Here is a 13709-nt window from a genome sequence, read left to right on the forward strand (position 1 = left end):
ACTCTGAAGTGTGGAGCCCCTTGCACTAACACGCCAGGGACCTTGGAGGGCACAGTGGCTAACCCCTTGCCTGCTAGCTGGTAGGTTGGAGGTTCTAGCCCATCCAAGCACGCCATAGAAGGAAAGCCTGGTCATCTACTCTCATAATGACCACAGCCAAGAAACCCCCCTCTGAGGCCGTTCAGCTGTGCCATATGGGGTTAATATTAGCCTGAATTGACTCGATGGCACCAAGGTGACAACAGAGATAGTCGGCAGATGGGTGAAGTGCCTGGAATTAACTGTTGAAGTTGATTCCTGACTCAACCATGAAGTAACTTGGCTACCTTTGGAAACTTTCCACTTTTTAACTACTGCAGTTTCCCAGGTTCAACAAAGGGAAAAGAATGACCTCCACCTCATAGAGTTCTCGTGTGGAGTAAGTAAAATAATATACACAGAGTGCTTAAGAGAATACTTGGATCATAGTACATCCGCCACAAAAATCTGATGAGATTACATCCATTTTTGTGTAAGTCTATTTAAAAATAACAAATTTCACAGATTTATCGCATCTGTGAGATGGCTAAAATCTTAGAGAAAACAAAAGAGAACTCTGTAGTTCTACCTGTGTATCCGGTTTTGCAGACACAGTGGAAGCTTCCTGGAAAATTCTGGCAAACAGCACCATTCTTGCAGGGACTGGGCAGGCACTCATTGATATCCCTCTCACAGGCTCTTCCGGTGAAGCCCGCCGGACAGCTGCATGAAAATCCCCCCACTAAATTATGACAGGTCCCCCCATTGTGGCAAGGGGATGGAAGGCATTCGTCTATATCCACTTCGCACCGGCTGCCAGCGTATCCTGGCAGACACTTGCACAAGAAAGGTGGCAGAGGCTCATTCCCCACAATGATGACGGGAAGACTCTCGTGGCTCTTTAACGTGGGGCTCACAGCCAGCCTTCTGATGCAGCTCCCTCCATTCTGACACGGGCCGTGAACGCACGCGTCGTGATCCACCGATTCCACCTTGACTCCACTCTGCCGGTGCAGGATTTCTTTGATGCTTTCAAAGAAGGTGGCTACCCCACTGGGATTCACGTACTGATTGTTACTCCGCTTCACAGCTGCCAAAATAAAGGTCCGATTGCTCTCTTCATAGGCCCCGAGAAGCTGCACCACCGTGCCCAGCCCTGTCAGCTGCGAACTGGCAATGCGCAGGAAATGAAGGTAGTGGTTGGTCAAGAAGTCCCTTACCGTCGGGACGCCGAGACGAAGGAGGATGCTGCTGTCTACCGTCAGGTTGGAAAAGCCGGCAAAGAAAACTCTAATGCTGCTGGTGACTGGACTGTGGACGCCATCATTGCTAAGGACCGTCAGGTCAAAAGTGCCATCTGTGGACCGTGCCTGAGCATTCAGATCGCAAGTGCCCCCGGGAATACTGAAAAGGCTTGTCACGCCGGAACTGAAGGAACACTGGAAGCTGTCCAGCACATCTGGATCCTGTGGCTTCACAGAGCCCAAGATTCCACCAGGGAACAAGTTGCCGTAATAATGAACGAATATCTCCACGGTCCGAGACTGTGAAGGATTGTCATTTTGGTCTATCACCGTGATATGCACAGTTCCTGTGGAAGACATTTGAGGAACCCCAGAATCCTTAGTAATCACAGACAGATAGAAGTCGGAAATCTGTTCTCTGTCAATCTCCCTGGTGGTGCTCAGAACGCCAGCAGCATTCAGACTGAAGTAGTTGGTGGCAGGGCCTGTGCTCAGCAAGTAGTAGGTGAAGGGACCTTGATTTGGAGGGAGATCAGGATCAGTGGACTGAAGGGACATCACCAGAGTTCCCGGACGTTTGTTCTCCATGACTTCCCCTTCGCTGGTGATCAACAGGGGCCCATTGTCATTGATATCTTCCAGCGTGACCAGTAAGGAGGCACTTCCTGTAGCAGAGGGTGTCCCGGAATCAACAGCCAGAACTGTGAGATTGTAAATGGGTAGCGTTTCTCTATCTAATTCTGCAGTCACCGTGATCTGGCCTGTCTGTGGATTAATGGAGAAGGCGCCGTTTTCATTCCCTGATTCGATGAAGTATGAAAACCTACTCCAGCTGGGGATGGAGTCGGAGTCGAAGGCACTGACAAAGGTCACATGCGTCCCAATCGGGACCCCTTCACTGATCTGAACATTGTAGATGTGCAGGCTAAAGACAGGTGGGTCATTGGCATCAAGCACAGTGACGTTCACTGTGACCTCATCTATATCTGCACCCCGAATGCTGCCAAAATTCTTGGCCAAGACTTTCAAGGAGACCCTTTCTTCTCTTTCTCTATCAAGAGGCCCAGAAACATAAATCTGTCCAGTCTTCTTATTGATCTGGAAACCCTTCTTCCTACTGCTACCAAAGATCAGATAGTGTACCTCCCCATCGGCGCCCAAGTCACGGTCACTGGCAAACACTTCTCCAACAACAGTACCTTTGGGAGCTGCTTCTGAGATTTCAAAATAGTAAAGTTTGGACACAAAGCGGGGGACATATTCATTCGTCCCCTTTAATTGTACGCTGACGGTGGCAAAGCTGCACCGTTCTTCGTCGGGGACATTGAAGGCCTTCACGGTGAGGTGGTAGCTCTGCTTGGTTTCAAAATCCAAGAAGCCTTGCGTGGTGATGACGCCGGTGTTGGGGTCAATGATAAAGAGGTCGCTGTCGGATGACTGCACGGTGTATGCAATGACCGCATTGGTTCCCGAGTCAGCATCTGTTGCATTTAGGTGGATAACAGTTGTCCCACTTGGGGCATTTTCCAAAACAGTAGGGAAATACTCGTCAGGGGTGAATACGGGGGTGTTGTCATTCACATCAATCACATGGACTGTCACACTGCAATAGCCAGTTCTTGCAACCCACCCTCCATCCGTCGCACTAATGGTCATCTCGTGTTTCTGGCACACCTCGTAATCAAGAGCTCTGGCGAGCACTAATACGCCCGTGGAAGAGTTGATGGCAAACACGCCTCCCTCGTTCCCTGAAGAGATGGCGTATGTAATCACGCCATTCATCGCTGCGTCCCTGTCTCTGGCGGAAACGGTTCGGACAATGGCCCCGACACTGTGGCTCTCGGGGACGGTGGCACTCATGTGGGTTTGAGAGAATTCTGGCGTATGGTAGTTTTCCTCAGTGACAATGATTTGAACAGTTACTTGGGAGGAAAGGGGAGGGTTTCCTTTATCCTTTGCAGTGACTGCGATCAAAAAGTTTTGATTCACATCGGAGATGAGGGGAGATGCTACGGATACCCATCCTGTGTGAGCCTCCAACTTAAATTTTCCTAAATGATTCCCGTTCGATATGAAATACTCCACCTCAGAATTCAGTCCAAAATCTTTATCATCCACTGCTGCTACTTTGATCAGCTTGGTACCAACTTTCACATTTTTGGTGACTGGAGTGAAATATTTCAGTTTAAGGAACTGAGGTGCATTGTCATTGCCGTCCACGATATTGATGGTGACCGTAGTTTCGCTTAGTAGGGATGGATCTCCTCGATCTGAGGAAGTCACTACAAAACTGTGCCGGTTGATGTGCACATTGCTGAAGCCACTGACATTCTGGTATTTTAAAACCTGCTTATTGAAAATATCTCCTGTGGTGGCATTAATCCGGAAATATTCAGACTGAGATTTTATGAAGTAAAACACTTGTCCATTTGACCCTTCGTCTGGATCTGTGGCAGATACCTGAGTCACTTTGGAGCCAATCTCAGTAAGTTCAGGGCAATCTAAATAATAAGAGGGTCTTGTAAATCTTGGAGCATTGTCGTTGACATCTGTCACAAATATTGTGACATCTGTACTTACAGTCCACCCAGAATCGTGTGCCGAAACTCGGATCCTGTAGCGGTCTGTATCTTCTCTATTTAAAGGTCTACTGATGACAATGTCTCCCGTGCTTGGATTAATTGTAAATGGCAGACTTGTGTCCATTATCGAATACCTGCTGATTGCATTCACCCCAATGTCTTCATCGGAAGTCGTGACTCGCGTAACTGTATATCCCAGGGGGGAATTTTCAGGAACATGGGCACTAAAGATCTGAGAAAACCGAGGGGCATTATCATTTTCATCTAAAATGTTTATGATTACCTTAACTGCGGTACTCTGAGAAGGAGCGCCTTTGTCCGAAGCCTTGACAGTGAGAATATACTGAGGAACCTTTTCTCTGTCTAGAGGCCGGGTGCTCCTAATTTCACCTGTAGCATGATTAATACTGAAACTATTTGCTTTGTTGCCATCAACAATTTCATAGGCTAACCGTCCATTTGGTCCACTGTCCTTGTCCATTGCTGACACAGTAAGTATTTTTTGAGGAGACAGATTTTCCAATATTTCTGATACAAAGGGATCTTCCTTAAAAATTGGGGGATTATCATTAACATCCAGGACAGTTATGTCAAGTTTCTCATAAGAGGAGAAAGGAGGGAAACCTCCATCTCGGGCCTCTATCCAAACAATATATTTTTGTATCTTCTCAAAATCCAAGGGCTGACTGATGGACACTTGTCCTGTTAGCTGATCGATTTGGAATGTGTTGCCTAGGTTCCCACTTGCAATATAATAGGACAAAGGTTCTCCGCGGGTGGAGGTTCCTGTAATGGTGGTGACAAGAGTGCCTATTGGCTGGTTTTCAGGAAACATAAAAGTTTGTTCGTTAGCTCGGATTTTAGGGAAATCGGCCTTATTTGCAAATCTAACCGTCACTGTTGTATAATCTGCCTTTGGCAACGAGCCGCCATCTTTTACATGGACAGAAAAGGTTACTTCTGAAGCTCCGCTAAGTGGTCCAGTGGCCATAATAGCTCCCCTCAGTGGGTCAATATGAAATTTTTCAGAGTTTCTCCCAGAAAGAGAATAATGTAGCTCAGCATTGACTCCAACGTCCGCATCCGTGACAGTAACTGCAAAGACGAAGGAACCTATAAAAGATGAAATTTGAAAGGATCAGCTGTAGACTCAAATTAGTATCTGGTAGTAGGTTAATAAATATAAAACACCGTCTTCCTGCTCAGAACAACTTTATTTTCTCAGAAACTGTGGATAGCAATATGTTCTATATCTTCCCTGAGACTCCACCTCAAATCTGCATAAAGTAAAGTTCATTGACTGGCTTACTATTTTTGTTCCTCAAAAGAACACATGCATTCTGTCACACTTAACATCATGTAGTATGCCTTTGAGAAATGCACAGGGAAGAGGAACAGTTAATCTTTCAAATTATTGTTCCTCGGAGAAAAATCTGTGCATATACAATTCCCACAAACAGCACAGTGTATGCTCTCTGCAAAGAGCTATGCTTTTATCCAATAAGAAGAGATAATCACTCCACTATGTCTTAAAATATGATATCTTTCTTGCTCTCATTTTAATACCTACTGGTGGTACCATACAGTCCTCTTGCATGACATCATTGTTTTATCCGTGAAATACTATTAAACTAAAAACCAAAACCAAAAACAAACCCTCACTTTCATTGAGTCGATTCTGACTCACAGTGACCTAGTGACCTACAGGATAGAGTGAACTTGCCTCTGTGCATTTCTAAGGTGGTCAATCTTATGGAGGGAAAAAACCTAGTCTTTCTTTCTTGGAACAGTAACTGTCAAGATGAAGGTGAGTTCAAACTGCTGACCTGAAGGCTTCCAGATCAAAACACAACCCACTATTCTACCAGGGGTCCCAACGATGTGTCTAAGCCACAAATATACATATAAACATATATGGTAGTCTTTTAATCCATTTTCGCCAACTTTTTAAGCCCCCGAACATATTTAAATGCATTAGAACAACAATAAAAAAATAAGAACTAAGGAAATATGAAACCTACTCGATTCCAAAAGTTGGCTCTTGGAGTAAGAGCCAGTGCAACAGATTGTGGAAGAAATGTGTAGACAAGCTGCCATACGGCGAGTTTTTCAATCTATCAATTCAGAAACTCTTCCCAAACATGCGCTCACACCCACAGAATAGTTTGTAGAAAAGCGGGGGGGGGGGGGGGAGTTAAAACTGGCAATTCTGATTAATTTCAGAAAGTCTAATGAGACAAACTTACTGATGTAAAATTCTCTGCAGAGGAAAGGCTCCCCTGCACCACCACCCACTAGATGTAATCAGCTTCATGTCAGGGAACACCTTTCCTTGTATGATCTCAATACTGAATTCTGTCCTCCCAATGGATGGATGCCATTGTTTCCATCGGAATCAATTAGGCATTTGCAAGTTGTGAAGATGCAAGAGCGCCGAGAAGGAGAATATTAGACACATTTACTTTTTCTTCTACTTCAAAAATATTTTAAAGCACAAAAGAGTAAATTGATTATGAGCTATATCTGTACTTTGTCCGTTTTTAAAAGACCTCTCCAGTTACACATGGCAGGTTGTTTGTGACGTGCTTAAGAGGATAGGCGGTTCCTTGGAAATAAGCAAATGAACCCAAGCAACTGAATCTAAAAGAAGTACCAACAAAGGATAAAAATCTCCATTGTCCACATAAAAGTGGCCTACACATGACTTTATACCTTGTTAACATAAAAATGTCTATCGGGCAAAACTTAAGTGTTAGAATAATTCATTCATTAGATATTTCTGAATACCTACACATGACTCATAAGGTAACTAAAGTCCACAAAGAACAATATTAATTTTCTATCTAAAACATTTTAGAATTATTTTTATCTGACAGACAAGGCTGACAGGAGGTAGATGGGATATAAAAAAGTGATAATACCCCTCATCTTAGAGCAGGACCCTCTTATCAGGAACATTTTAATCATTTAAAATCACATTGTAATCATTCAGTCACATTTAAGTAACGTTAAAAAAGACTAATGGAAAGATTTGCAAACTATAAAATCCTAAACAAAACAATTATGAGAAGAGATAAGTGATTTACAAAGCCTCAATGTACGTTCATTTTAATAAGGTGAAACAAGTTGAATTTTGGACGATTCAGAAACATGTTGTATCAGAGATAGATATGTAAAAAAGAACATAAATCTCTTCATAGAAAATGCCCAATTTGCTTATATCTGTATAGTACCAGAGCTGGTTTGATTACCTGGAGGGGTAGGAGATGGAATGTGTGTGACATATGGGTGATGTTGAAATCGTGGTGGGTTGTCATTGACATCAGTCACAGTGACAAGCACACTGGTAGAACTGGAAAGAGGTTCTGGGGATCCTGCATCACTGGAGACCACAACTAATGTATAATTCTCTTTCGTTTCCCTGTCTAGCAATGCACTGGTGATGATCTGTCCTGTGGATGGGTTGACGGTGAACTGAGAGTTTCCTCCAATTATCCTATAACTAGACGAGGGAGGAGAGAGCAATCAATATATTTCTCAATAGTTTTAATAATGGAGATAACTTCTCATTAAAACTTAAACATGGAATAATATATATATTTAAATATACTAAGATCATATGATAAAAGAATATAGTTCAAAGATACATATTTCTAATCTAACATAAGCATGACATTGAAAATCTTCATTTAACATGCTAAAGACCTCTCAAACTTTTGGTTTCTCAAATCATGAAATCCTTGAAATAAATCCAATGAAAAAAAAGTTGTTTTAAATACATTATTTGCAAACATAAATGAGAGCCTTTCTTTAATATCATGGTTATTCCATTGCACATGGATAATATTGCACACTGTACACCACACTTTTCCAGGAGAGAACAGTCAGGGATTTCATTCTCTAAAGACAAATCACTATATTTGGCATATATTAACTTTGCAGAACAACTGAAGAGCTGATTATTTATACAAAGGCATTCCTAGTTACTAATTCTTGCATGTGTGATTCCTCATATGGGCATGCTACTTTCCTGTTGTTGGGAGAGGTGTGGCAGCCCACGGATATTTTGATGTTAACCAGATTAACCAGCAGACAGGAGTTTCCATGGAGAATAGATTTTTTTCTTCTTTGTGAAGAATACATTCTATCATTAGCTATATATGTTTGTGATTTTGTTACTGAGGTGGGTTACAGAGATCAAATTGCTAAGAAGTAGCTTTAAAAGTTCCAAACATCAGCTGTCATCCATAAATTGAAAATTTTGGAAATTAACAGGAGGTAGATTTCTTTATAAGTGTTCTTTTTTTATATACCAACAAACAGATACCCTTACTGAAATCAATGACCTGTTTCTATAGTTGGTTGTGCTTCCTTACAAACATTTCAACAGCATGTGTCTAATAGAAAGAGCACACAAAAAGATGGACAGGGCAGCAAAGGCATCTATCCCCCTTCTATGCTCACAGTTTGAAACATCCTAGCATTTTGATCCTAGTTTAGCATAATAAGGATGTGCTGGGGAGCTGCAGTTAGAGACAATACCACTTCGATGAAATATGAAGATATAAACTATCAAAATAACAGGGACACAGTTTGGATAAAAAGTAATAACACTATACATAAAATTTTGACATTGCACAAATTTTTGACAAATCTACGTTTAAATTTCAGAAGTGAATAACAATAGTAATGAAGACATTTCCCGAACCAGAAATGACTTTTGATAAAGTACAGCTAACAACTTTAACAGCAGAAGAAATCTATTGCTTTCATCAAAATAAAAATATTAGAAGTCTATAAATACTTTGCTAAAGGTGAAAAATGTAGGACCCATGATGTAATCTGCTAACTTGCCTCTCTGAAAAAGTGCACCTCAGCATGTGGATTGTGAGAATCATGTGAGTGTGTGGCAGTACCTCTTACTGCTCTCGGTGAATGTAGAAACTACCAAGTAATAGGGGAATAAAGGTCATCCATGCCAGTATACGTTTTCTGACACCTTTATGGTTCAATCAAATATTTGTCCCATTTAACTCTCAAAATTAAAAGTAAAATAAGAATGATGAGAAAAATGTTTTTGACATTTTGGATTTGATGGTTTGTGCCTGACAAGGTCATATTTTATTGGAAAGAGCAATGACTTGAAAGGACAAAGATTTTAGGAAAAATTCTGCTTCAAATGTGTAAGCTTCATATTATTATCTTTCACTTCTATGCTGCTGTACTTCTTATGGCTCATATGATTATTTGTTGAAAAGTGGAATACTGTAGTTACTACTTATTTAAAATTAAAGAATTTGTCACATTTGTAATGTGTTTACACTATTTTGGATGTTCTTAAAACTAACTTATATAAAAGTGTATTTCAGATATAAGATATCTAAAATACTGAGGAGGGGGTAAATTTATATCTTAAGTTTAGGAAGGAAAGAGAGAGAATGAATGGGTGGACTGCTAAGATACTACAACCAGGTTTTCTAAGCTCTGAGTTCAGCTTTCATCCCTGGAATGGACATTTTACCTGCTTCCTTGGACATTTTAACTTTACCTTAGGGCTCTTAATGTTATAGATTATGTCTCCGGTTATTTTCCCAACATCTAAACAGCTATATCAGTCTTAAATGTTTGCACCATTGTGCTGAGTTCTTAGGCCAGTCTCAGGTAAACCTCAGAACAATATTAACAGTTTGACTTTATTTTCTTCTTTTTATAGGCCAATCCGAATCTAAGAGACACATGCACACAATAAAATGAAATCTAAAAAAGGTAGATATATAATTTAAACTTCTGTATTCACCCCTTCTTCATGCACTTTCCCCCCATTATGCAATAGTATGATGATTTTTATTGGTTATAGAATACAAAATTATTGTTTGACATTAACAGCATAGGTTGAGATAATTTATATCTGGAATCTTGTATCAGCATTGCTGCATTTGTAAAGCTAACTCATCTCCATTGGTTTTTTTCTGGGTTTTTTTTCCTAGCCTCTCTCTGAGATCTACTAAAGGACTTTCATCTTGCCTCAAATTAAACATTGACATGCTAATATCAAAATTAGAGGTTCAGACCCATGCACCACTCTGGAGGAAAACAAGGAAGCTGCCTGCTCCAACAGTGTTTCTTCCAAAACTCTTTGGAGGACTGTATCCCTGGCCTGTAGCCTCTCTCAGAATTGACTTGATGACACTGAGACTACTTTTGGTTTGGTTTGAGGATTTATAGCATGAGAGGGCACTGTGCTGTATTTGACTGATGCACCAAAGTGTTAACTTGTTGCTAGGTGTCATTGAGTTCATTCTGACTCGTAACGACCCCATATACACGGGGACAAAACACTGCTTCTAAAGAGCGTTCTGGCTGTACTTTTTCCAAAACAATTTTGTTTGTCCTTTTGGCAGTCCATGGTAATTTTAACATTTTTCACCAGGACCATAATTAACTGCATCAATTATGCCTTGGTCTACCTTATTCAAGGTTCAACTTTCACATGCATATGAGGCGATGGAAAATCCCAAGGCTTGGGGCAGGACACAGGACAAGACAATGCTTTATTCAGTTGTACATAGGTTGTCATGACATATATAAGGTTGTCCACTCAAAGGCTAGTGTCTATCTAGAGTGCTAAATACTTCCCATGGATTAGAGCAACAAATATGGTCCAATACTGCTTATTTTTTCAGCTATTATTATAACTAGCATTAATTTTTTAAAATCCTCATTCTAATCCTATGAGGTCAACTTCATCATTGTATCTATTCCAGTAATATTCAGCATTAGAGTCAGCTCTTTCATGAAAGACTGCTGTGTAGTGAAAAAGAGTCATCCTTTTCAAGCGAGACCACACAGACCTGGTGACTGCATTTGTTGCGGCGTCAGCGTCCGAGGCGTTTACCAGCAAGACATCGGTACCAGTCGGAGCATCTTCAGGAATTGTTGTGAAATACATTTTGCTAGCAAAAGTGGGGACATTGTCATTGATATCATCTACTATGACATGTATTGTTCCAGTTCCAGTTAGGGCAGGGGACCCTGGAAAATAAAAATCAAAGGTCTTAACATTTCTTAGCATGGATCAATGTAAAAGATTAGAATACATTTAATAATAATGTATCTACTGCATCACTGAAGAAGTTTTAGAATATATTGTATCAAAAGAAAATTTAAGAGCACATAAAACAAGTGAATGAACAATTTTTGCGAAACAAAAAATTGCATTTAAGTACTGCACAAGAGGTCGTCAGGTCCTGGTTCTATTTTGAAGGTGATGATTTGACAATGTAGAACAAAACAATATGATTAAACTCCACAAAATAGCCATTTCTGGCTTTGCGGAAATTACCTTAAAATAGCACAAACCAGATTTGGAGAATGCTCACAGGCATGGAGTAGCTGAGCAACCTACAAGGAAATGTGAAAGAGGTACTCCTGCAATGACTATCAACAATAATATAAAAATGCTGGCTGGATTTCTGAGGTCCTTTAAGTTTCTTTTCCCTTCCTCACACTTGTTTGTAGAGCAGACTTAAGGTGACCATCTTCTACTTGCTAGAATAACTTCATGTTGAATCATTTCGGTTGGATCTCTCCTGTATTTAACATAACAGAGAACTAATTCATTCTTTTATTTTCAGCAGCAGCTTGGTTACCAGAACCCAGCATTCAACGAAATCTTGAGTACATCATGTGACATCCACAAAGTTAGCAGATGCACTTTTGTGCTGGAGGTCAGATGCCAAACTTGGTTTGACTCTGTGGGTTGTCCCCCAAACTGAAAAGCAAGGCATCAGCGTTTGCTTTTGTTTTCAAAACCATTTTGAGACTCCAACACTTCTAAATAGAAACAATGAAGAATCCATTAATTTTGTTCATCTAAAATAAAACAAAGATCAGAACAGTCTCTTATTTATGATATTATTTCCCCCTCATGAAATTCCCACTCTTTACTGAAGCTTAACTTCTACTCATTTTTAAAAAATAATTTTATTGGGGGCTCGTACAATTCTTATCACAATCCATACATACAGCCATTGTGTCCAGAACATATGTACATTTGTTGCCATCATCATTCTCAAAACATTTGCCTTCTACTTGAGCCCTTAATATCTTCTGCTCATTTTCCCCCTCCCTCCCCACTCCTCCCTAGCTCATGAACACTTCATCATTCATAAAGTATTATGTTGTCATATGTTACACTGTCCAACATCTCCCCCCCTCCCCGCATTCTTCTCTTCTGTCCATCCCCCAGGGTTGAGGCTATATGTAGATTCTTGTAATCAGTTCCCCCTTTCTACCCCACATTCTCTCCACCCCCCAGGCATCGCCACTCTCACCACTGGTCCTGAAGGAGTCATCTGTCCTGGATTCCCTGTGTTTCCCGTTGCTATCTGTACCTATGTACATCCTCTGGTCTAGTCAGATTTGTAAGGTAGAATTGGGATCATGATAGTGGGGGGGGGACTTCTACTCATTTTTATGTTATCATTCTGTAAATAAACCCACTCACTACTAATCAGTGCATGCATGTAAAACAGGTTATGGAGTATCCTCATATGCAGAATGGCACTGAGATTTGTAACATCCTTATATATATTTTAATCCTAGTCAATTTGCTACTTTCTGATATTTCCTTTACTTCTACTGAAATATTTTTCAGTTCTTGAGTTGTAATTACTGACGGCATAGTGCCAATCAGCATTATATTGAGATGTATGGGAACCAAAACCAACAGTCTAGAAAATGATAGATGCCGTGATTCTGGTGATTGGTTATTTTTGGAATGTATAAGAAGCTTGGGATCTATGTTGGATATAATAATATGTTTGATCAGGTGAGCTGTGTATTGTAAATCTGCATGATACTTCTAAGAAACTTGTAAGTTATACTTAGGTTACATGATAATAAATGTTGAAGAGATGCATACTCATGCCCATTCCAAAGAATGAATGCAATACATCAGTAGCAGAAAGCCTAGTCATCGAACAATGTCATCAATACACATACAAGTAGCATTTACTAAAGATAATTTTTAAAATGGTTGTAGCAGTATGGAAACAAGGGACTGCCAAAAACTCAAACAAGACTCAGAAGGGAATGTAGAATGAGGCATATCATGAGTGCTATTTCATAAATCTTGGCTGAAAACAGAGAATACCAGATAGAGGTTTATCTGAGTTTCACTGACTTATACAAAAGCATTTGACTGTGTAGATCAAAGTGGGAATTCAAAAACACTTACTTGTACTTATATAGAACCTGCACATAAATCAACAGGCAGTCATTACAGGAGATCAAGGAGATACTGCATGGTTTAAAATCAAGAAATGCATGTGTCAACGTTGTATTCTTTCACTATGCTCATTCAATATGTGTCTGACCAAGTAACCCTAGAAGCTAGACTATATGAAGATTTAGCAGTCTTCTGATTGGGTAAAGACTCATTAAAAACCTGCAGCATTAAGATTATACAATTTTATTTGCTGAAAGCAAAGTGGATTTCATACACTGATGAAAATCCAAGACTACAGACTTCTATATGGATTACACCTTGTGGCAGATAGATTTTATGTCAACTAGACCCTGTGTGAAAATATGAGGGTAGAGTCCAAGCTATCAATCAAGTCACAGCCTCATAATGCCTCTTTGGGGATGTGACCTTAGCTATAAGAAAGATAGTGAGAAAATATCTCCCTGTCTTTGGTCCTTCAATTTGCTCCTCCCTGGGACTCTGTGTCTGTCTCAAGGAGCAAACCCTGGTAGCCCACTTGATTTGAGGAAGGGTTGTCCTGCTGTCTTCTCACCAATCTTGGATCTATCCAACTGGTGCCCACTGGTCTATGATCTCCCTGTATCCCGCTTCACCTTT

At 40.5% G+C, this 13709-nt stretch overlaps 1 protein-coding gene across 1 annotated transcript in view; it reads right to left on the reverse strand.

Annotated features, from left to right (window-relative positions):
• FAT4 (FAT atypical cadherin 4) overlaps nt 1–13709 on the reverse strand; it is a 198391-nt gene that overhangs the window by 40749 nt on the left and 143933 nt on the right. The window contains exons 7-9 of the mRNA XM_075543833.1: nt 10696–10876; nt 7096–7346; nt 608–4957 (exon numbers count right to left, since the gene is read on the reverse strand). Coding sequence (XP_075399948.1) covers nt 608–4957; nt 7096–7346; nt 10696–10876 — 4782 coding nt within the window. The remainder of the gene's footprint in view (nt 1–607; nt 4958–7095; nt 7347–10695; nt 10877–13709) is intronic.

This window comes from Tenrec ecaudatus, chromosome 3, assembly GCF_050624435.1.
Source record: "Tenrec ecaudatus isolate mTenEca1 chromosome 3, mTenEca1.hap1, whole genome shotgun sequence".
Taxonomy (NCBI): domain Eukaryota; kingdom Metazoa; phylum Chordata; class Mammalia; order Afrosoricida; family Tenrecidae; genus Tenrec; species Tenrec ecaudatus.